This window comes from Ursus maritimus, unplaced genomic scaffold (genome assembly GCF_017311325.1).
Source record: "Ursus maritimus isolate PB19 unplaced genomic scaffold, ASM1731132v1 scaffold_11, whole genome shotgun sequence".
In the NCBI taxonomy this organism is placed as follows: Eukaryota; Metazoa; Chordata; class Mammalia; order Carnivora; family Ursidae; genus Ursus; species Ursus maritimus.
The window spans coordinates 60,457,101-60,480,764 of NW_024423453.1; the positions used below are offsets into that span (position 1 = coordinate 60,457,101).

The 23,664-nt window shown below is 34.0% G+C and overlaps 1 protein-coding gene across 1 annotated transcript in view; it reads right to left on the bottom strand.

The window, feature by feature from the left end:
- Nucleotides 1-4,136: 4,136 nt before the first annotated feature.
- Nucleotides 4,137-23,664, bottom strand: part of FBXO8 (F-box protein 8) — a 45,549-nt gene continuing 26,021 nt past the window's right edge. The window contains exons 4-6 of the mRNA XM_008705055.2: nucleotides 7,443-7,561; nucleotides 6,182-6,378; nucleotides 4,137-4,770 (exon numbers count right to left, since the gene is read on the bottom strand). Of these exons, the coding sequence (XP_008703277.1) occupies nucleotides 4,583-4,770; nucleotides 6,182-6,378; nucleotides 7,443-7,561 (504 nt within the window). The 3' untranslated portion in view covers nucleotides 4,137-4,582. The remainder of the gene's footprint in view (nucleotides 4,771-6,181; nucleotides 6,379-7,442; nucleotides 7,562-23,664) is intronic.

Here is a 23,664-nt window from a genome sequence, read left to right on the forward strand (position 1 = left end):
GGCCAGATTGTACAGCCTTTTTTGTTTGATTTTAAGGATTGATTGACTGATTGATGGATTGATTTACTTATTTCAGAGAGGGAGTGTGTGTACATGGGTGGGGGTGGGGGTGGGGAAGACTTCCCACTTGAGCATGGAGCCTGACGCAGAGCTCAATCCCAGGACCCTGAGATCATGACCCAAGCCGAAATCAAGAGTCAGATGCTCAACCAACTGAGCCACCCAGCTGCCCCCAGATAGTACAGCCTTATATGCCATGCTTAGGAGGATTAATTTTGTAGAAAGGGAGACATTGAGGACTTTAAACAGATGTGCCATACGGAGCCTGTGTTTTAGAAAGATAAATTTGTTTTATCAGAAAGAAGTTCCACTGGTTTCCAACTTCAGGCAACTGGAAACATGTGGGAACATTATTTGTATGTCACAATAACCGAGGGATGCTCCTGGCATCTGGCAGGCAAAATCCAGGCATGTTGATGTTCTCTACTGTAGGGCGCAGTTTCCCATAGTGAACATCCTTCCCCGAAAGCCAGTGGGGCCTCCACTGGAAAACACTGAATTTCTAATTGAGTTAAGCGTTCAGTAAATGTTTATTATGATGGGTTTTTAAAAAATAAACATTTAAATTTATAGTCACCTAGTTTTTAAAATACCAGGAACAAATCTCTATTCAGTAAGCATAGAAAGTAGTAAAAAGAATACTGCCCAAGGAAAGAGGGTTCTACGTCAAATGATGGCCCAGTAGCTCTTTCAGACCAATCCTTGAACAGGTAAAACCACAAACTCTGGACAAAGTATAGAAATGGAAAGCAACCCAAATAAAGGCTGATTCAATAATATTTTTCAGGCTGACATTGAAAAGAATACGTGGGAGAAGAGAAAAGCGTTGGATGAATTTCCCATTTTTTGGCTTTTGCCTGAGGGCGGCCTCCAGTCTGCATCATAGCAGCTTTCATTTTACGGACCTGAAGAACCGTGGGGCAGAGTTTGGGGCAATAGTAACTGCAAGAAAATGAAGAGATAAATAATGGCAAGTAAAGAAGAGTAAGCACCCTAATTTCTGTGTATGTACTGTGCCCCAAACTCTGGCTTCTCTCTGACGTATGTACACACAGAAAAAAGATTCCAGGTCAAAGAAGTGACCTGACATTTGAGCTGCTTCAGGGGAGCAAGAGCTCGCAACTGAGTTCTGCCAGTTAACTTCTAGCTTAAAAAAAAAAGGCTTTGGAGAAATGTATCATAATACAGGGTTTCTACATATTTTATTTGCCGTGTCCAGGACAAAGTCTAAATTACTAACATATGAAGAAACAGGAAAATGTGATCTATTCTTAAAAGAAGAGACAATTGAAGAAGATGAAATGAGCAGATAAAGATTTAAAGCAGCTATTTAACTATGTTCAAGGTTGTAAGGGAAAATGTGCTTGCAGTAAATGAAGATAGGAAATCTCAGCAGCACAGAAATATAAATTATAAAAACTTGAAGGAATGTCTAGAACCAAAAAGTATAGTAATTAAAAAAGTTCATTGAATGAGCTTAAAAGAAGAATGATTATAGAAGAGTCAGTGACCTAGAGCAAGGATCAAGAGAAATAATCCAGCTGAAGAAGAGAGGAAAAAAAGATTTTAAAAAATCTGTAAGATGATATCAAAAGTTCTAGCATATGTGTAAAAGGGGAGGAAAAAATGAGACTGAAGAATATTTGACAAAAGAACTGTCAGAGGAAAATGGGATTTTTATACACACAGGGAGAAAACAATTTGGATATACCGACTTCTCACTGGAAACATTGGAGGCCAAAAGACAGCGGAGGACTATCTTTAAAGTGCAAAAGGGGGAAAGAAAGTGTCAATGCAGAATTACACACGCGGCAAAAGTATTCTTCAAAAAGGAAAACAAAACAAAGATATTTTCATGTCAAAGGAAACTAGGATAATTAATTGCCAGCAGACCTGAACTGTCATAGATGTTAATATTTTTCAGGCTGTCATGAATGATACTACAAGGAAACTCGGATTTTCAGAAAGGAATAAAATCATTAGAAATTATAATGTGGGTCAATATAAACAAACGTTTTTCCTGTTGTTTAAAGTATATATGACCACTCAAAGCATATTATTACAGTGTGGAGTTTGTAATGTATGCTATCTGTAATTCATATGACAACTATAACGAATGGAGGAAGTGGGTAAACACCCCTATCTGGTTACAAGGTTTCTATATTTTAAGTGAAGTGGTGCAAATATTAACTGTAAATAGGTTTTGTCAAGTTATATATCTTGATATGGGCTTGGTTTACTCAAGTGTATGCATTTATTAAGATTCATGGATTAGTACACTTTACATTTACGTATTTCACTGAATGTAAATTTTACCTATAAAGAAAAAAAAATTTAAAAAGTGGATCTCTAGCTAACAATATACAAGTTGAATTCTATATAGCAAGAAAGTGTCCTGTGATGTCCGAAACCTGTATTACCTGTATTAAAACAATGATAGGTTGACTGACGGACAGAGGGATGGAAAAATATGTGCTAAAGTGAATGCAGTAATATTTTAATTGTAAAATCTACATAGTGGTTATATATGCATTCTCTGTAAAATATTTTAATTTTTATATGTTTGAGAATTTTCATAAGAAAATGTTAAAAAAAGAATACTGCCAATCTACATTTATAATCAGGTCAGGGTGGAAAAAATAAAACAGGAAAAAGGGGAAAACTGAAATGGAGGATACAAAAAAAGAAATAGAAGGAAAGAAAAGAGAGTAAAGCTAAAACAGAGGTAGAAAGAACCTAATGGATAGAAAAAAAAGAAAAAAGAAAAGGAGACAGAGAGGGCAAGATGCCTGCCATTCATGGGAAAATAAAAATGATAAAATGTTATCATTACTGTTGGTCTTCTGAAACTTTCCAATAAATTAGTTTTGAAGTTAAAAATTACAAAGAATTACTTTGTCATGGAATTCAAAATTATGCAAATATTGGGGCGCCTGGGTAGCGCAGTCGTTAAGTGTCTGCCTTCGGCTCAGGGCGTGATCTCCGCGTTCTGGGATCGAGTCCCACATCGGGCTCCTCTGCTGGGAGCCTGCTTCTTCCTCTCCCACTCCCCCTGCTTGTGTTCCCTTTCTCACTGGCTGTCTCTCTCTGTCAAATAAATAAATAAAATCTTTAAAAAAAATTATGCAAATGTGAAAATTTAGGTATTTTCCTCAAGATCTGAGAACTTGTTTACGTCCAGTCTAAAGTGACTTTCAAAATCGTTTGATTATCTTATGTCTTGTCATTGAAAATTTTGTAGGACATCACTTGTAGTTGTAATATGACCAACCACTATTTACTTAGGACCAGATCTGGAAAGAAGCTGGGACTGTACACTTCCAGCAAAAGTTTCTAATCCTCCAAGTTCCACCCCCTAAACTAGCGGCGCTACTCATCACATAGCGTCTCATTTCAAAGCTGAGGCTTTTCACTTAGCAGTATTTCCAGGAGACTTCTAACTTATCATATAAATATACTGTTCTTTATCATTTCGATGCTAAGTGTTTCATAATTAAAAAATTGTTAATTAAGCTATGCTTCATACATTTGCTCTCTAAGAAGCAGTATTTTTCCTTTCGTTACCAGTCATGTAACATCTCTGAAGGCAGGGCCCATGTCTAAGTATTGCTACTACCTAGCGGAGTGTTTAGTACACGGAAGGTCCTTGGTGAATATTTGAATGAATGAATGAAGAAAATTTATTCTTTCACAATACCCCTTTCTCAACTGATTCTAAACAGAAATTATCAAGGTAAGAGAATGGTAAATTTTGACTAATTACAAGAGATATGTTTTAATAACATTCTGTTCCTATGTATGGGAATGCTAGATTTTAACACATTTTGCTATCTCAAGTAGTTTAAAGGACTTATTGAGAAATGACTAACCCAGAACTTTTTTTAAAAATGGAAAGTCAAGTGACGAGTTTATTTTATAAAAATAAGTGCCTGTTTTGCTTATTACTAGTAATAACTCGATACTCTTTTCAAAGTTCAAAGGAAAGAGAAACTGGTATTGGTTTTTATCCAAGTCAGATCCAACTTTTATGAACAGTAATGAGCTCAGATCAGAATCAAATAAATTTCAGAACTCGGTTTGAGAGAAAAAGGAAAGGCTTTAGTTAAAATCTTTACAATAAAATAATTATGATTATAAATCTCTTTAGTTAAATATGTACACATTACATGGAATTTTAAAAAAGAATGAAAATGAGTAGTTTTTCAAGCAAATCTAATGCACAAATACACCACCTTTTAGAGTATAATGTCAGTTTAACATTCTTAAACAGCTGTGTCAGACAATGGCTCTGCTTTGTGCAAAACATGATAAGCAAAATTAAGAAAAATTCTGCAAAATTCTTTAGTTCCCCAAGGAAATTACTAAAAAAGAAAATAGTAAAAGAAAAAAAAGGTGTACACTCGAGCTTGATTGTATACAGAGGCTAGAATGACCAGCACTAATGTAACCCCCATATCTGCTAAATAAGTCCTTGGGTAACTTTAGTTTGAAGTTAATAGTTGAAGTCCTAGCAATTGTGCTTTTATGCAGCCACATGGCCAATAAGGTAGATGTTGTCATAAAGGTGCCCTACAAAATCTTCACTAATGTTTTGAGCAGCACGACGGGTATTTCGAATAAATTCTCTTTTTGACATTTTATTCTTCACATGAGGGCTAGTGAGGTCAATGGAAAGTAGAATCAAAGAGTAGCACAGTACATAGACAGCATCTGGAATTAAAAAGAAACACCTCAAATTATTAGGTGGTTTGAAAAATGTGGTCCCAAAGGCATTATTTAACGCAAACATTTGTATAATTTAAAGAAATCAAGATTAGATCATAAACTAAACATAGAATGGCCAACTCATCCCAGTTTGCCTAGGCCTTTTCCAGCTTTAGCACTGAAAATCCCATGTCCTGGGAAACTCTTCAGTCCTGGACAAACAGGGATGCTTGATCATCCTGAATGCACACCAGTTTAGTGAGTATTTCCTTCAATTCATAAAGCATTTTAGAATAGTTTAGGAATTTATAGTGAAAGCTCATTCTAAACTTAAAAATCTCAGAACTGGTTTTATTTTCATCTTTGTTTCAAATGTGATACTCCCATTCAACTATCCATAAAATACACCTGTACTGTTAGTATATTTGTCTTCCCATTAAAAAAAAAACCCACATATTTATTTACATAGAATGTTTTTTGTAAAAATCTAATTGCAAAATATTTAATGACAAAGACATGTATTAACAGTCCTTGAAAAAAAAAAGGTAAACAACTTATAAGACAATTAAATTAATATCCTCTTTTGAGATACGTATTTTTAAGGTCCATGGAATTTACGTATTAATTTCAAAAGTAAATTTTTAGGAAAAAGATTGCTAAACCTGAGCACCATGCAACAACAACAATGAAATGTCTTTATACATGCCCAAAGCAATATCTGATGTTTACTATCAAAATAGTAACAAACCTCAGGATACTTAGTATTATATGCTACAACTACTTGTTATTACAATGGGGTTTTTATTTCAGAATCCTGCAGTCTTAATAAAGCAAAGTTAAATATTATGTTATTTTATAAAAGCATTTTCAACAAATTTCATAAGATGGGTACATGTTCTTTTAATCTCCATTTAATAAACACAATAAAATTTTTGAGATGAAGAGAAAAGTAAAGCTCTGTCAAATGAAAAAATATGTAGGATACTCAGGTTATATTGCACATATATAGATATATACTCATACTCACAAATTATAAAAATTAGTTGTATTAAAAATAAATTTTAGTAGGAAAAATTCTACGTGTTACCTATGGAATATATGGACTATGAAAAGCTTTAAAAATAATTTCTCAAGTTTTTAGTTAAATTAGTAATATTCAATTCTCCATCAAGAATAATTTTAATGAATTTATAGCTAAGTCTAACTTTCTTCCAAAAACTGTGTTTTTATAAATGACAGCTATGACAAACTATTCTAAGCTCACATAAATGTATTCTACAGAATTAGTCATTGCTATAAGTAGTAAGAGAAGTATTTCTAATCACTGAAAGCATGTTTCCCCATGGTGAGAAAAAATGTCTCATACACTACTATTTTTACCTGGAGGTGGGAAGGGGGAATGGATATATATTCTTACCAGGACTAAGGCCAAGTTCTCGCATTAAATCGGGGTTACAAGCACAGAATCTATGTGAGAACTTTGTTATGAGAGTTTCAAGATACTCCCCACGCTCCTCAGGGGCATGGATATGACGAAAAAATTCTCTCAGTGCATTGGGCAAAAACTGATTTCTAAAATTATGCAACGTTACAAGGTCATCCAAGACATCTCTCCTAGTGGAAAAAGAAAAAGATACAGCTTTAGTTAACATTTCTCTACTAAAAAAATGATAAGGACTCATAAATTATGTTTTTGGATGAAAATACCTTATTATTGATTCTCAGATCAGCTAATGCTATAAAGTATACATAATCCTTAAAATTAAAAAATCCAACTCTGATTAAGACATTAAATAATTTTTAAATCTTTTGTGAATAGGTGATAACAAAGCAAGGTGAAGCTAGTAATTCTAATTATAAAATGAAGAAAAAATAAATTTTGCAATATTAAAAGGGGCAGCTTCTTTTCAAGGGTCTTTTTGGCTAAATTCAAACAGCAACAGAATTCTTTATGTTTTTAACTATGAGAATAATAAGAGTTTTCACTTTCCACAGCAATCCAAACCACCAGAGGTAACAACTATTTTTGTAGACTTTTAAAAATGTCAACATACAGTACCTATTTTTCTAGTATTTGCTTTTCTTATTCCATATGGCATATGGTGAACAGCTTTTTATGTCTTTACACACAGATCTAAGTCATTCTTTTTAATGACTCAACAGCATCCCATCTTATGGATGTAACAATTCTACTTATGTACATTTGGGATATTTACAATTATATAAATATTTGTGTAAGTATATGTGTGTGCATATGTGTACAAATATTTGTGTAAGTATATGTGTATATGTAAGTATTTTTTTTATCAATGGTGATCTAATAAATCGTCATCCTTTGTTATATTATGCTTCAATTCTTGCTGAACTCAACCATGATTATATGATTATAATCTTTAATTTCTATCAATTATTTATGGTAGGGATAAGCAAATTATATCTAGTGAGCCAAATATGGCTCACTACCTAGTTTTGTAAATTAAATTTTATTAGAACACAGCCATCCTCGTTTGTTTACATACTGTTTGTCTGCTTTCAGGCTACAATGGCAGTTACGAATAGCTGTGAGAAAAATTTCTCAACTAGATGACTGCTATGTGGTATAGTTTTAAAAGTAAAGCTTAACTCATTAAAAGCATTACCTAACTCATTTCTGATGAAAACTTAAAATTTTTTTTTACCTTTCATCAAGATAGATTCTCAGTTTTTTCCAATTTAGTGTTCTTGTACAGAAGATAAACTTTGCTATTTCCTTTGATGAATCATCTAGGATACCCTTGGACATAAAGTAGTTCACTCCCTAAAGCAGAAAGACATGTCTACATAAATAAAGTCAACCTTTATTTATAAATTTTAACAATTAGGCGATAGCAGAACAATAGCCATAAATTCTTTCCAGCATTAATAGACTTTTTATAGCTTTAACATGCAAAATACAAGCTAGAACTTGAGCTGAAACTATTACTTGTGGTTGATAGTTTACATGCAATGAAAAGTAGGAAATTCAAAGTTAAGACTCCTAAAGAAATCCTAATTCAATTTTTTGGCTCATGTCAGTTAAAACTAACTATACAGAAATATGGCTTATATTGTGGTGGTGGCTGGGCGGGAGGGGAAACTACTATATAGACTTTAAAATAAGCCTGTAACAAACACTTCCGCTGCCTAATAGAAAACATGATTTCTTAGACATATTCTAATACATTATTCAAGGAAAAAGCTTCTTGAGAAAAAGGGATTCTCCAAATCAAAGATCAACAACTTTACTCTGTAAAGAAAAATACTTAAATTATTTAACTTAAAGTAAAGTAGGCACAGTTCCAGGTAGGTTTATGGTGTGTATATACTTTGGTTTTAAGCATCACTATATTCCATAAGAATTTAGCTTCAATTTATAGTGAGGCAAAATATAACATTTTTTCATAGGATTTATCTTTGAATTTCCTTTTCCCTGCATGCAAAGTTTTCCAGAGAAGCATTATCCACAGTTTGTACCTATTTTAGATTTAAATCAACAACAACAAAACATCAACAAAAAAACTGAACACTGAAACTAATGTTTTCTCATGTATATGGAGATCACATTCAAATAAATGCCTTATGTGGATTTGAATGCGCAGTTATTGAAATAAAAGGCAGGTGTGTTTATTTCAACTCATAGTTATCCAGATACATGCATTCCCATGAATACTTATGTCTGGATAATAGCACACTGTGTGCAGTTAATTAGTAGAGAAAATGATGTATTATATACACACAACATACTGTTTTCACACATAAATTCCTTCAGCATTTCTTCCCTTTTACAAACACATATACTACTCAGAAATATTGCACCCATTAAGAATTCAAAAAGTTGGAAGAATTTTTATGAAAGACTCTTCGAGATAAAATCTCATAAAATTTTTCTATTAAAAAAATTAAAAAGCAATTTGGTACCATGAGGTAATGCCTTTGAAAGGTTATAATCATCTGTAAATTATAATTCAAAGATAAGATTTTTTAATATAAAACTAATTTTATGAGCCATGAGGATAATATCCTAATGACAATGTTATCAGTTTCTCATGTGAATTTTAATAGTACAAAAGCAGTGCTAAGGCTCTGGATTAAAAAATGTGCCTAAGAAGAGCAGAATGTGATAACATGAAACTTTCTTGTCAACTCAATTGTAAGCAGTATTTCAGACTGCGTCCTGGATACAAGGCTAGGAAATGCCACATGGTCAAGATGGAAAGCCAAAGAATTTGTTTGGAATGAGTCTCTCAGCAATTGTCTGAGGGGGCAGGGACTAAAGAAATAGTAATGCTTGTTCCATCCTTTCCTCCATTAATTTGAATAATCGAGAGTTGACTGTATGTTTTAATTCATCTACTTAGTAAAAAATTGTCAGGTTTGATTTTTTCCAAAATTCCTCCATTTAAGAGAATAACAATATTTCAAAAGTATTTGCAGTGCTTAATTTTAATCTAAGCTATTCAAACCCCAAGGAATGTCAACTAAATATTATTTAATAGGTTCTTTATTTATACCTACTTGTTAATCAATATTTAAGAGATGTAAAACTAATTCTAATCAATTTTTAAAATTATACAAAATATTAAAAAACACTAAATGATCCATTGAATAGAACATAATTCTCTAATCATATGATATATGTCTTTTAATATCATTTGATGCTCCTTAGTTACAAATTAGCATTGGTATTTGCCTCATGTAAGTATCCTAAAAGTATGCTGTTGATAATTTCCTTTTTTAAGGAATACATGTTTTAAGAATTTAATCCCTCACCTAACTTGAAGTCTCCAAAATCAATCATATACACAGGAGTAAGCAAGAACACAAACAGCTTGAAACCCAATCCTGACAACGAGGGACACAGATCGAAATAAACCAACTCTGTTGGTTTTACGAGGAAAGGAGGCATCAGTTTTCAAGCCTGGGATTTCTCTGGAAAGGAAGAATACTTCAGAAGGGCTATCAAAGTGATGGGTCAAGGGGTGTGAAATAGGAAAAGGAATGAGATCAGATTATAATTTTCTTTAATAAGCAAGGTGGCAACCATCCGAATTCCTATCTTGTTATGTAAGCAATGAACTACAAAAGAAAACATTGTATGAGATTGGTTGAATGACTCTATATTTGTTTAGCAAGTGGTATAAGTATTTTTTTAATATTTAATGTAGTTTTAGAAGAATGGTATAGAGAGAGCCCCAGACCACAGAGCACGTTACTAATCAGGACTAGAGCTTTCAGCAGAGTGAGAGTACATGTGTGGTGTCTCACAGACAAAGGAAATCATGAACATTATTATTAGTCTATACCAACAGTTTCCAGAAAAAGGGAAGGCTATAGCTCACTACTGCCCACATAATTCACGACAAAAGTGTCAGATTCTGGATGTCACATTTTGTGGGGCTATTGACAAACCAGAATTTATCTAGATAAAGGAAATCAGGACCAGATAAGATTGTTGAAGGGTCTAGAATCCCTGTTAGATAAGGAAGAGTTAAAGAATGTACTGATATTAGGCCTAAAGAAGATACTTAGGAAAGAAGTTTAAGACTTTATGACACCTGAAAGGCTTTACCATAAGGAAAAAGAACATGCATTGTGTATGGTTTTAGTGAAGATCTTAAGCTGATGAAAGCTACAGAACTTCTTCCCAGAATAATGCACATACACATTTTTAAAATACACATTAAATGCCTGAAGCCCCTCTAAGGACTGCAGGTTAGGAATCCCTATTCTAGCTGATGTAGAAGTATGGCTACTGAATGTCAGTAGTGGGGGAGGTTAGTGCCATGTAACGAAGGCCTCACTTGCAATTACAGCCAAGTTGCTCAAGGCCAATGGTTTGTCATTTATTTGATTCTTTTTTTTTTTTTACATTTCCAAAATAAATTTGCTTAAGCTTCACATTATTACTACTTAGTCTACTTTGATTGCTTAATCTATATACATTTTAACTCCACTATGCAAACTCTACACTGTTCAACTTGCAGGTTTATCTGAATTGTTACAGTCATAGTGTAGTTCCTTTTTTTTCACATAGGAATAATTCTAAAACATTTTTGTCATATAACTCGAAGCTAAATCATGATGGTGTCAGTCCTACAATGAATTGGCTCCATAGCAAAGGGAAGTTTTTGTCATCTAGAAGGTATTGACCAAAATGGATTTTATTTAAAAAAAATAGTTTTAAAGGAAAGTTACAGTGGGATAAATAAAATTCCTATCATGAAAATAGATTGGATGTATACATTAAGATTCATATTTTTCTGGAAAATCATAAAATAACACTCAATTACAAATCCTAAATTCCTTACTAATGTGATTTTTTTTTTTTTAAAGAGACAGAGCGCATGTGCCTGAGAAGGGCTGGGGCAGAGAGAGAATCTTAAGCAAGCTCCACGCTCAGTGCATACGAGGGGCTTAATCTCACAACTCTGAGATCATGACCTGAGCCGACATCAAGAGTTGGATGCTTAACAAACTGAGCCACCCAGGTGCCCGAGAAAGAGATATTCTTATAAATAATCATAAATACTAATTTGGAAAAATAATCCAAATTTTAATATCCACTCTATAACCAGACAAATGGGTTAGTCTTTCTAGCTGCTAACAACAGGATAGGTGCCCCAGTAATGTGATTTTTAAAAGAAGTATCCATTTAACTTTAGATTTAAATATATGATGAATACCCAAAGACTAGTTCGTAAAACAGATATACGTTTGTCTGTTTATATGTGTGTATATATATATATATATAGAGAGAGAGAGAGAGAGAGAGAGAGGAATGTTATCTGCTTTAAAAGCATTTCTGAAACATTGAATCAGAACAAACACATTAAAATTATCTACATCTTCATTTAAAATGTATTAAGCGCAAGGGATATACGCAAGTTATTCAGTGACAGACATTGAGAAGTATAAAACATTTTTGCTCTAAGAAAATCTAAAGTTTGCCTGGGGAGATGAGACAGGGACACAAATAACTAGAATATGCATACATAACAAATCAATGATATAAGGCAAACAGGGCCTAAATGAACAGGTGTGGAAAATAAGCATTTCAGTAGTTCAGTGGAAGGAAAAATCACTGTGGGACAGGACATTTAGATAAGTTTTCCTGGATATCTACTTTGAAGGAATGGTAGTGGTTTAAATAGCTCCGAATGAGGGGAACACTGGAGATGAATATTTTAGTCGATGTTGTATTAGATGAGCAAAAGCATTATAAAATAAAAAAATCAGGCAATTTTTGGGAAAATAGGGAACTATCTTGGGTTTGAGAACTAGACTTGGAACTAGACTGTAGCAGGAATAGCACTGAGTTTTAAGGGAAGTAGTTTATTTTCTCCCTTATATGTAATTGGAAGTCTCTGAAGGCGTTTTAACATGATGAAACAATGGCCTACAATATAAATTTGACAGTAATATAAAGAGAAATAATTAAAGGGAAATTAGACAGTAGGCTACTACAGTTGTGCAGGCTTAATGCAACAGAAATGCAAAGGAAATAATCTATCCTAAAAACATATGAAAAAATCCACATATGTTACGTTTGTAAATGAAAATAAGAGGTGAGAGCACATGTTACCATGCTGGCAATCAATCCAAGGAATAATGAAAAGTGAAAGATAAAGGTACTGATGTTTCTGTCTTTGATGAAAAGGGAAAAGACTGACAGGGGGAAAATCTCACAGGTTACAGAGGGTGTTGATTTAAAGAAAACAGTAATGAGTTTGGACTTCAAAATGTTGACCTTCAGGTGATGATAGATAAAACTAGAAAGGCAAAGTAGGCAGTTGACAATGTAATAAGACAAAGAAAAAAGTGTGGGTTGAAGGTACAGACTAAGGATCCTGAATAAGAACAATCAGGAAAGGAGTAGGCAGAGATGGAAGAAGGCCGAGACAGAATAATGTCCCAGAGGCTAAAAGTCTTTGAAATGTAAAGAAAAGAGTACACAATGCAATTACCTAGTACAGTTGAAAGAGCATAATTTTCAGAAGAGGGACCAAATCATGGCTCTGTGATTTTGTGAACATAATTTACTCAAACTTTCCGAACCTTAGTTTCTTAATTAGTAAAAATCTTATTTAAGTGGCTACTGTGAAGATATGAAAGTGTCTAGCATAGAACATGGCTAGTTTCCTTTTTCCTTTAGGTAGCTCAAGGATATGAAAATGGGAAAGAAGGTAATGGATTTGGTGATTTGGAGAAAAGAAAGTAGTGCCTTTCAAGGGGTCTCTTTCTACAGAGTGATGGGGGCTCAAGTCTAAGAAGAAAGCTAAGGAATAAGCTCAAGGTAAGGAAACTGATAGCCCAGTCATTTGAAAAATTTATTAGTACAAAGGAGGAAAAAATATTAAAGAACATTAAAGGTCAAAAAGAGACACAAATTTTTTTTTTTTTAAAGACAATTTTGACCCATGCATGTCAGAAGAGGAAAGAAAGAGAACCAACAGGGAGAGGAAAAGATTGACAAAGAAGCAATAAGAGATAATGAAAGCAGCAAGGTAGAGAAAAGGGGAGCAAGTGAAGGACTGAAAACACAAGTGGAATTAAAATTCATCATACTCTGGCCAAGGTCCAAACACTCCCACTGCAGGCAAGGAAGAAACCCTGCAGAGGACTGATCTGAGGGACAGAGCAGCCATAACACAGCGGCTGAGTGCACACAGCACACACCAGAGACGCTTCCTGAAATGCCAGGCCCTAGACAGTATATGACCTCTTCTTCATAAAGCCACTACTCTCTGGAGCAGGAAACATAACTGGCCTTCCTAACACAAAGACAGAGATCTAGACAAAATGCTAAGATGGAGAAATTCACCCCAAAAGAAGGAATAAGAAAAGGTCACGACCAGGGATCTAATCAAAATAGGTACGTAATATGCCTGATCCAGACTTTATTTTTTTAAAAAGATTTTTATTTATTTGACAGAAAGAGACAGCCAGCGAGAGAGAGAACACAAGCAGGGGGAGTGGGAGAGGAAGAAGCAGGCTCCTAGTGGAGGAACCTGATGTGGGGCTCGATCCCAGAACACTGGGATCATGCCCTGAGCCAAAGGCAGACGCTTAACGACTGAGCCTCCCAGGCACCCCCTGATCCAGACTCCAAAGCAACAATCATAATGTTACCAGCTGGGCTTGAGAAACACATACAAGACTAAGCAAGGGAGTCTTTTACTGCAGGGATAAAAGAACTTAAAACCAATCAGGCCAAAATGAAAAATGCAAAAACTGGTATTTGAAACCGACTGGATGCAATGACCACAAGGATGGAAGAAGCAGAGGAACCAATTAAGTGATATAAAAGAATTCCGGAAAGTAATGAAGCTGATTAAAAGAGGGAAAGAAAAATCCTGGATCATGAATGTAGACTTAAGGACCTGATAATGCTTCCTGAGACTGGAGGACAGGACAGCGGTGCTGGTTCAGGGATAGATATATTAAGAAACTGATAAAGGCAGAAAGCAGAGCGCATATTGGTTTTCTTCTTAGGGTGCATAAACCATCTAGAAAGAATTAGAAAAGAGAGCTGAATTGGATCCCACAGTGAAGTAATAAAGATTTCAATCCACAAGGGGAATCCAGGGAATCGACTAGGAATAAGTTCCTGTTCCGTTCTTAAATTCCACATGTGATACATTGGGAATCCACTAGGAATAAACAAAAGGAGTGCGAAGCAGCAGGGAGAACCCTTGTGATGTTAATGTAAATTCATCCCATCTCATTTTAAGAACAGATGTTTGCAGTAATTCAAGAAAAAAAAGAAAGAAATTTTGTAAAGCAGACTCCATAGAGTATGTTACTAAAAACTTATATAAATGATAGCTCCAGGACTTACACAATCAAATTAGAGTGGTGAACTGTTTTGATGTAATTTGTGTAGGAGGTAACAAATAATTCAAGAAATCATGAACAGATTGTTTACACCAATATCAAGAAGGAATTTAGAATCAAGAAAAAATGTGTTGGATAAAGAAGATGTGGGGTGTGTGTGCGCATGCGTGCACGCACACACACACGCACACACACATACATACACACTGGAATATTACTCAGCCATCAAAAAGATGAAATCTTACCATCTGCAACAACATGGGTGGACCTAGAGGGTATTATGCTAAGTGAAATAAGTCATTCGGAGAAAGATAATTACCATATGATTTCACTCATATGTGGAATTTAAGAAAGAAAACAGGATCACAGAAGAAGGGAGGGAAAAATAAAATAAGATGAAATCAGAGAGGGAGACAAAACCGTAAGAGACTCTTAACTATAGGAAACAAACTGAGGGTTGCTGGAGGGGAGGGGGGGTTGGGTGATGGACGCTAAGGAGAGCATGTGATGTAATGAGACTGGTGTTATAGTCAACTGATGAATCACTAAATTACCTCTGAAACTAATAATACACTATATGTTAATTAATTGAATTTAAATTTAAAAAAGAAAAAGAAAAAATGTGTTAGGGCTTAGTCATCTATTTTTTTTTTATTATTGTAAGAATGCCTCTTTTCATACAATTCATGTTTTAAGATACATCTACTTTCATTTCTTCTATTACATCAATAAACGCATTTTCTCTTCCATTTTAATAAAGCCTTATTTTTTTTTTTTTGATTCAAATCATTATTATCCACAGTGTGCTTCAAAAGCAAAATCTACTATACATATGTTCAGGACCAGAAATTATACAGTTAACACAGTGAATTCTAAAAAACTGGGTATGCAAAACCAAATGAAAAAGAACCAACTGTTATTGCAAACCTAAAACTGACTTAAAAAATATACACTGTTAATTAAAAAACAAAAAAACCAAAACCCACTGACCACTGATACTGAAAGTATTGGCTATTGGCACTGACAGTTGGCAGAAACATTATGTAGCAGTTTGTATCAATAACAGAAATCATTACTAAAACAAAATTGGGGGTACCCTTGTTTTCCTACAGAATGGCATAATAAAGATATTTTTTAAAAAACTTGGTTTAACTAATTTTGTTCAAATTTGCCTATGTATACAATGTAAAATCCAGAACCATGGTTACTATTTTTCAGGTAATAAATCTACACTTAGGAGAATTAGATAATAGAAAGCAAATTGGATGCTACATTTCATTTTTTAAAGGACATCTGAAGACTTTTAAAATAACAATCCTTAAATTTTAACAATAAATATTTATAAAACAACAGTTCAATCTAGATTTCTACCTTTTCTTTCAGTGAGAAGTGATACAATAATATTCAAATATGTATTTTAGCCACAGTGAAATGAACAATTGAAATGTCATCTTTTCACATTAAAAATAATAACCTTAATGTAAAAATTAAGATACAAAAAATGTTATAGATATTTATTTTCTGGATAGTAAAAAATAATTAGCACATCAGAGAGAGGGCAGCCTTCTATAGGTCAAATGGAGCATCCACATTGTCTTGTTTGAAAATAGCACTGATGGTGACACTATTTCTTCTTTCTTATAGTGTTTTCAGAATCACTTAAGCAAAATGAAAAATCTATTAATTTCTGGTCAGTCAGCAGTTCTCTCCTTACGTTTTTTTTTTAACTTCATAATAATATTTTTTATTATATTATGTTAGTCACCATACAGTACATCCCTGGTTTTTGATGTAAAGTTCGATGATTCATTAGTTGCGTATAACACCCAGTGCACCATGCAATACGTGCCCTTACTACCCATCACCAGCCTATCCCATTCCCCCACCCCCCTCCCCTCTGTCTGAGAAACAAACTGAGGGCTTCACTCTCCCTACGTAATCAGAGCATATGTATTCTATAGTTAAGGGAAAAAACACATAGAACTTGAACAGGTGAAATTCATCTGGGGATATATACACTGTGCAAGTAATAAATTAACACCTTGCTTTTTAGTTGCAACGTTAATGCAGAAGATTACTTAATGAGCAAGTTTTAAGACTAAGTATGGAAGCTTTTCTTCTGTCATTTCATTTCATTCTACCCACTAGCTTTTGCAGCCTTTTCTTCTGTAAGTTTCCATACCATTCTCCTCTGTTGTAACACTGACCTTCAGCATACTGTAGAAATGTCAGATATTGCTTTTTCATGCTAATTTAAGCTGTTTATACATAGTATAATTTTTTTTTTTAAGATTTTATTTATTTATTTGACAGAGAGAGAGAGAGGCAGTGAGAGAGGGAACACAAGCAGGGTGAGTGGGAGAGGGAGAAGCAGGCTTCCTGTGAGCAGGGAGCCCGATGCAGGGCTTGATCCTGGAACGCTGGGATCATGACCTGAGCCAAAGGCAAGACGCTTAACGACTGAGCCACCCAGGCACACCTACATAGTATAATTGTTATTCCTTATCTAGTCACTAGAGTCCAAGACTAAAGTAAAAACTATGCCAAAGTTTTTAAAGTTGTCCCATCTGAAAAGATTATAAGAATGACAAGAAAAGTTTTCCTCTTATTGAGGTGCCTATAAGTAGTCAGTGGAAGCTTCTGTGTGACTTAGTTATAATTAAGAGGAAAGGACGTCATGACAATTGGGACAGAAATGTGAAGATGATTTTGATGTCAGTTTGAAATCTGAACTGCAGATTCCACTTGTCTCTTCCCTAGGAAGAACAGAGAGCACATACTGTCCATGCTCATGTGGGGGAAGTGACAGCTGGGGAGAGACAGTGCTAATATACTGCAGCCAATTCTTTTCTTTTCTTTTCTTTTCTTTTCTTTTCTTTTCTTTTCTTTTCTTTTCTTTTCTTTTTTCTTTTCTTTTTTCTTTTCTTTTCTTTTCTTTTCTTTTCTTTTCATTAATAGATTTTATTTCTTAGAGCCTTTTCAGTTTTGCAGAAAGATTGAACAAAAGTGTAAAGAGTTCCCATATTGGCTCCACTCCCCCAATTTGCTCACCCCATCCAATTTCCCCTATTATAAACATTTTGCATTGGTGTATTGGTCAGCCAATTTCCTCTTATACAGTTACTGAAAGTGGCCAGAATTAAACATTCTGGAGGATAATGAAGAATCATATTATTCAGTTTTGAGTATGAAATATGGAATGAAACAGCTTATTTATAGATCTTGTTTAAAGTGGCAAGGATTTCAGCTTTCCAAAACAATTTATGGAGGAATCTTCCATACAGCAGAGTGTACAATGTTGATCAACTATTAAGAATAGGCACACATACACCCTAAATCATTTCCAGCCAGAACATGTCAATGGGAAATCTCACATAAAGGAGGGATAGTTCAAAGAAGATCTAAAGAAAAATGGAAAATCTTTCTAATGGAGTCCAGGGGAAATGGAGGAGAAATGTAAGACAGATGATTGTGCTTCTTTTTTCATAGGAGAGAAAGCAATGACATCAGACAAAATCATATAAATGTCATTATCCAGGTTTTAAATAACAAAAGCTAGTTCCTATTAATTAGTTTTAATAGAGTCAAACAGAAAAAGAGTCACGCTTTGAGTTCTAATAGTCCCCAAAAGTGTTAATCTGCTGACTGGGATAGATCAATAAGATGAAGAACATGAAAGCAATTCTTAATGATAAATCACTACTACTACTATTATTGACAAGTTGCTGGTAGCTAAAGTAAACTTCTTGGAAAGGCCCCTTCTTATCTAAACTGTCTGTAAATCAGAAAAAGAAAACATTCTAGTCAAAATCTGGAAATAAAACTCTATTAGGTTAAGGTACAATTAATAATAATTCAAACTAATGAGAAAGTGACACATTTGAATATAATATTTGCTAATTTCGAATTCCTGCTTTATAAAAATCACGTGCAAACAGAACTATTTAAATGATCGACTTGACTTTGATAAATAAAAATTAATTTTCTCATTCTAGATTCTAATATGTACATTTATAAATACATTTTAACAGCTCTGAAACAATTTTGAAATAAACAACACTAAGAAAAACTACAAACCTTAATGGTAGACAAGCAGAGAAGCAAGCTGGAATTTAAACAGTAGTTTCACTGCTAGCCCATGTGTATACTTATTCAGGTAATTAAAGTATCTGTTCGTCCCACCACCATATTCAGCCATGACACAGGTTTTAATTTGAACATAATTTTGGACACCTAATTACTGTTTAAAATGTCCTCAAAAAGATAAAAAATAAGCATCACCACTGACACAAAAGGTTACTGTATATGCAAAAGGTTGTTCATCACATGCTAGACAATGAAATTAAAAACAAAGGGTGTCGTCATTTAAAGCTAGCAGATGTTGGTGTGACCGATACATACGTTATGAAGGAACATTACGCAGGTGTCAAATATTTATCTACTAGAATCTGAAAGTTCCGAGAGAGGATGAACCCCAATGCCTACAGCAGTGCTTGGCTCTTGATAGTCTAAGTTGTTATAGTTGTACTTCTAGTATAAATATAAAGCTACATTTGGGGAGCGCTTAGAGGCACTAAGCATTTAACATACACTATTTCATTTAATATTCACAGTAACATATATTGTGAATCACAAATATTATTGTCCCCATTTTATAGACGGGGAAACTGAAGCCCAGAGGTTAAATAATTTGCCAAGGTTTAAGTCATATAATTAGTAAGTGGAGAGATACTTAATAAATATTTGTTGAATTGAATGTTTGAATCTGTACAAAGCCTCCAGGTGGCTTTCAAGAGAAGCTATCGGCTTTTAAGGATTACATAATTAAACTAAGGGGTAAAAAAAGAACAGAAAATAACCACAACAAAAACCTATGAGTTGGATCAAAACTCCAGTGTACTTTGAAATACCTCAAATTATAAACTCTCCAAAGTTGGAGGTCCCAGTACAAATAATAAAAAAGCAATGGGTCACTCTGATGCTATCTTTACCTGCTAATGGCCAAAGAGATTCACAAAGATCTTAACATTTTTATTATAAAGAAGGCATCTTCAAAATCTTTATGACATGAAAGAAAATGTTATATAATATTAGGGATAAATGTATACTATAGTTAGTTGGTAAAAAATTTGCATTTACTGTAGTGTTTCCTTCATACTTCCATATTTCAAAAGCTGCAGTTAATTTGATGGATGCTGTACAACTGATGACATCCAAGAACTGAGGAAATACTATTTAGATTTCTGATAAAGAATTCATCTTTAAGACTGACATTTACTGTGACATTGGTATTAGCAATTGCTACATTCAGACAAGATGTGTAGGACAGAAAACTGCTTTGGACATTAAAATTGAGAACTTAGGTCTAGAAAGTGCTGTCAAGTTTCATTGAAACTGTGGTCACATCAGATAACAAAGAACATGGACGTATTAAGATGGTCAGGATATGGTAAGGAAATAAAAGATAAACAGATTTTTCTTTGAAATGTACTTAAAATATTACCACAATATTGTAAACTCACCAGGTGTATTTATCTAAATTGGCAACAAAAGTAAAATTCAAACAAAGAAAAAATCTTGCTCATTTCAGCACTGCACATTTTAAAATTTGTAGTATGGGTGCTGTGGTGCTAAAATATTCTAACTTTATTCTTTCTTCTAGTTGAAAGTCCTAGATTAATACATTGTCCACTAATTTCTATTTACCCTAGATAATTCACATTAAATGAGATAACAGTATCTCCCATGACATACTGGGGAAAACAAAAGCAAAATGCATCCGGTGGTTTGACTGATCAACAAGCTATAGAATATTCTATGTCTGAATCTCTTTTTCAATTAGATTAAGACGAAAGAGGGCCTGGGAAATTTGTTTCCCTTTGAAGCTTCTAAAAGGTTTACCCCGAGTCCAAATACTTCTGTTGGGTCATTGTATACCACATACTGGAATGACTCTTGGTGACAAGGGAAGGGGAGGGTAGTCAAGATCTATTATGGTCACGGCAGGGTGTAAAATAAAGTTGACCTAAAAGACACAGGATAAAGTTACCTACTTAAACATAAAATTAACACATGATGGATCAGATTAAAAAGAGATAAGATATATCCATACACACCTATACACATACCATGTTGCCCTCAAAAAAGTGAATGGCCTCCAGTTTAGTATGACCTGACTAGTCATAACCAGACTGAAAATATTGAATTATCTAGTGAGAGGATAATATTCAGTGTCTGAGAGGCACAGTTTTTCACTTTGACTCTAATTTTAATCAAGGGAAAGGGGTTTTGACAATCAACTTGAGTATTTTTGCTCTTTTGAGTAAATAATTCCAATAGAGGAGAAAGCTTTTTAAGCTATATATAATGAGGGACTCCTTTCAGTGTCAACTAGCTCCTTTGCTCTGACTAGATTCTCATCAGCAAATTGGGGATAAAATTAATTTGTTAATGAAAATGAGCACTGTTTATTCTTATAAAAATAATTTGTGTTCAGGATTACATATCAAATTCTTAATGAGTTTGGGTAATAAATAATGATGATAGTGATGACAATGCATTAGTACGCTCTTGATTGCAAACAACAGGAACCCCTATCCAAAAAAGTAAAGGTATTTAATTTCTAATATAAAAAGAAATTTCAAAGTATTTTGGCTCCAGGGTTGTTAGGCTCATGGACCCTATTCTTCCTTCCTAATGCTCTATTTTCCCTGTGTTATTAATAGCCGTCATGGCTGCAACATGGCCGCATCTGTTCCTGTCATTATATGCTCATACATTAGTTCCAGAAGTATATACACATACAGGTGTGTACACATACACATAGATATAGTATTACCTTCTTTTGTCTCTTTTTGAGACTTAAAATTTTCTCTGCACATGTTTCCTCCAATCTTACAGGTGGATTGCAGTGGATGCCAAGCCAAAAGGAATAAAATTAGCATGATTATGTTGGAATACTCTGTGTACAACTCCTGAGGCTGGGAATGGAGCTATCTTTTCAGCTGTTTGAAGTTCTTTACCTAGTGAGTAGTCTAAGTGATGTGATTTAAACCCTGCCTGATGTACTGTATGGTGACTAACATAATATAATAAAAAATCATTAAAAAAATAATAAATAAATAAATAATATAATATAATATAAAAAAAATAAACCCTGCCCACATAGGGCTATGTGATTTTTTAAAAATTTATTTTTATGATAGGATATAGTGGTACTAGAAGAACCTTGAAGACAGCTCCTGAGTTCCACTTCTATCTTTCTGTTTTCCCCACATTGTGGGAAAAACTATTTTCCACTGATAACTGGGCTTTGTTACTTCAACCACAGTGTAATTATCGACCTTTATCCTTTTTTTTTTTTTTTTTTGGTCATTTTTGCTCAGTGGCAGGAAGACCTAAAACTCCAAGAAGGTAGTCTCAGCAACCAATCTGAATTGTTGTGCCACTTATCAGTATTCCTCCTTTTGGTAGGCTTCTAAACCAGTAGAGCCCAGAAATAATAGAAGCAGAATAACAAATTTTGTAAGTGGCTCACTAGTAAAACTACTGTTGCAGATGCTTGGGCCTGCCTCAAAGCCATTTCACTCTTTTTATTGCTTATAGCATCTCAGCCACAGTTGCTAAATCACGGTAACTCTATGTCAATCAGGTAATCCCTTCTTTTCTGTTCTCAATAGGTCTAGGGATGTTCATGTGATTCAGTCTGTGGATTAGAAATCAGCAGAAGTACACTGAAGGCTCCTGAAAAGATATTTTTCTTCCTATTAAGCATAAGGAATTAGAGGAGAGTTTCTTTGTTTTGCCCCATCTTTGCGCTGAGGATACTTTCATACGAGGATGTGATATTTTGGGTGGCGGTGGCCAACTTATTACCAAAAGAAGGCAGAAGTCAACACACCTTGAGAGTCTGTGATGAGATCAGTCTATCACTGAAATAACTCTGGGATACCCACCTCTGGGTCTCTTTGGAGTAAATAAATATATACGGTTAAGCCACTATTAAACTGTCTGTTCGTTCCAGCCAAAATACCCTAGGTGATACATAAAGGGAAAAGTGGGCAGTACACTTGCCAAACTTAAAAGCATCTTAGTGGCCTGTCAGTCTTCGCTGAAAATATCTGTGTTGCAAGAGATAACAGAGTTAGTATAGAGAATGAAATATCAAGGATGTAATGATAAATGATCTGTATAAATTACTTAATACGAATACTTGTATCAATGTCTAAAGGTAATTATTTGAATTCAATATCTCTATAAGGTTTTATTTTACAAAGTAACATTTTCCTTAACATATTAGATGATAATCAAAATATAGAACATGGATAAATCTCTCAGTCTTTCAAGGCACAACTCTCAGTTTTAATTTATTTTTTATAATACTATCAGACAAAAGGAAAGAAAACAAATATAAATTCATAGACTTTCAAAAGAAAAAAGATTACTGGTAAAATAGGCATCAGATAACTGTCAGTGAACACGAAGGTATTCAAGCTAGGTGTCTATCCATTTAGGAACTCATATTTATTTACACATAGTAAGATACGGATAATCTATACTAACATATCACAGAACGTGTCTGCTGGAATGTTACTTTACCAAAGGAAAAAAAAGGACACTGTCAAATAAATTTAACGCTATGTCAAATAAATTTGAATAATACTGCACACAACACGTATTCACAATGTGCATCAATGTATTAAAGACTTTGAAAGTTATTTTTTAAATAAGCCAACTAATCATAACCTATCATGGTCAAATTTATTAGACTTGAGGACTCCTTTGACTATGTCCATTATCCTGTGGAATAATTATTCCACAGAATATATTTGGAAAATGCTTATCTGTATATTCTGATGATACCAATCAGGGTTTTCTAGCCCCAGGAATAAAAATAAAAATTATTTTTCATCACTGTTGCTATGCTATGAAGTAATGGTAATGAACATTTTACTGCTGTATACTGGAGCAAAAAGTCAGTAAGATTTAATGTCTGAGGATAAACTCCTGAGTTCCTTTTTAAAATGGAGAACTACAAATTCCCCGTTT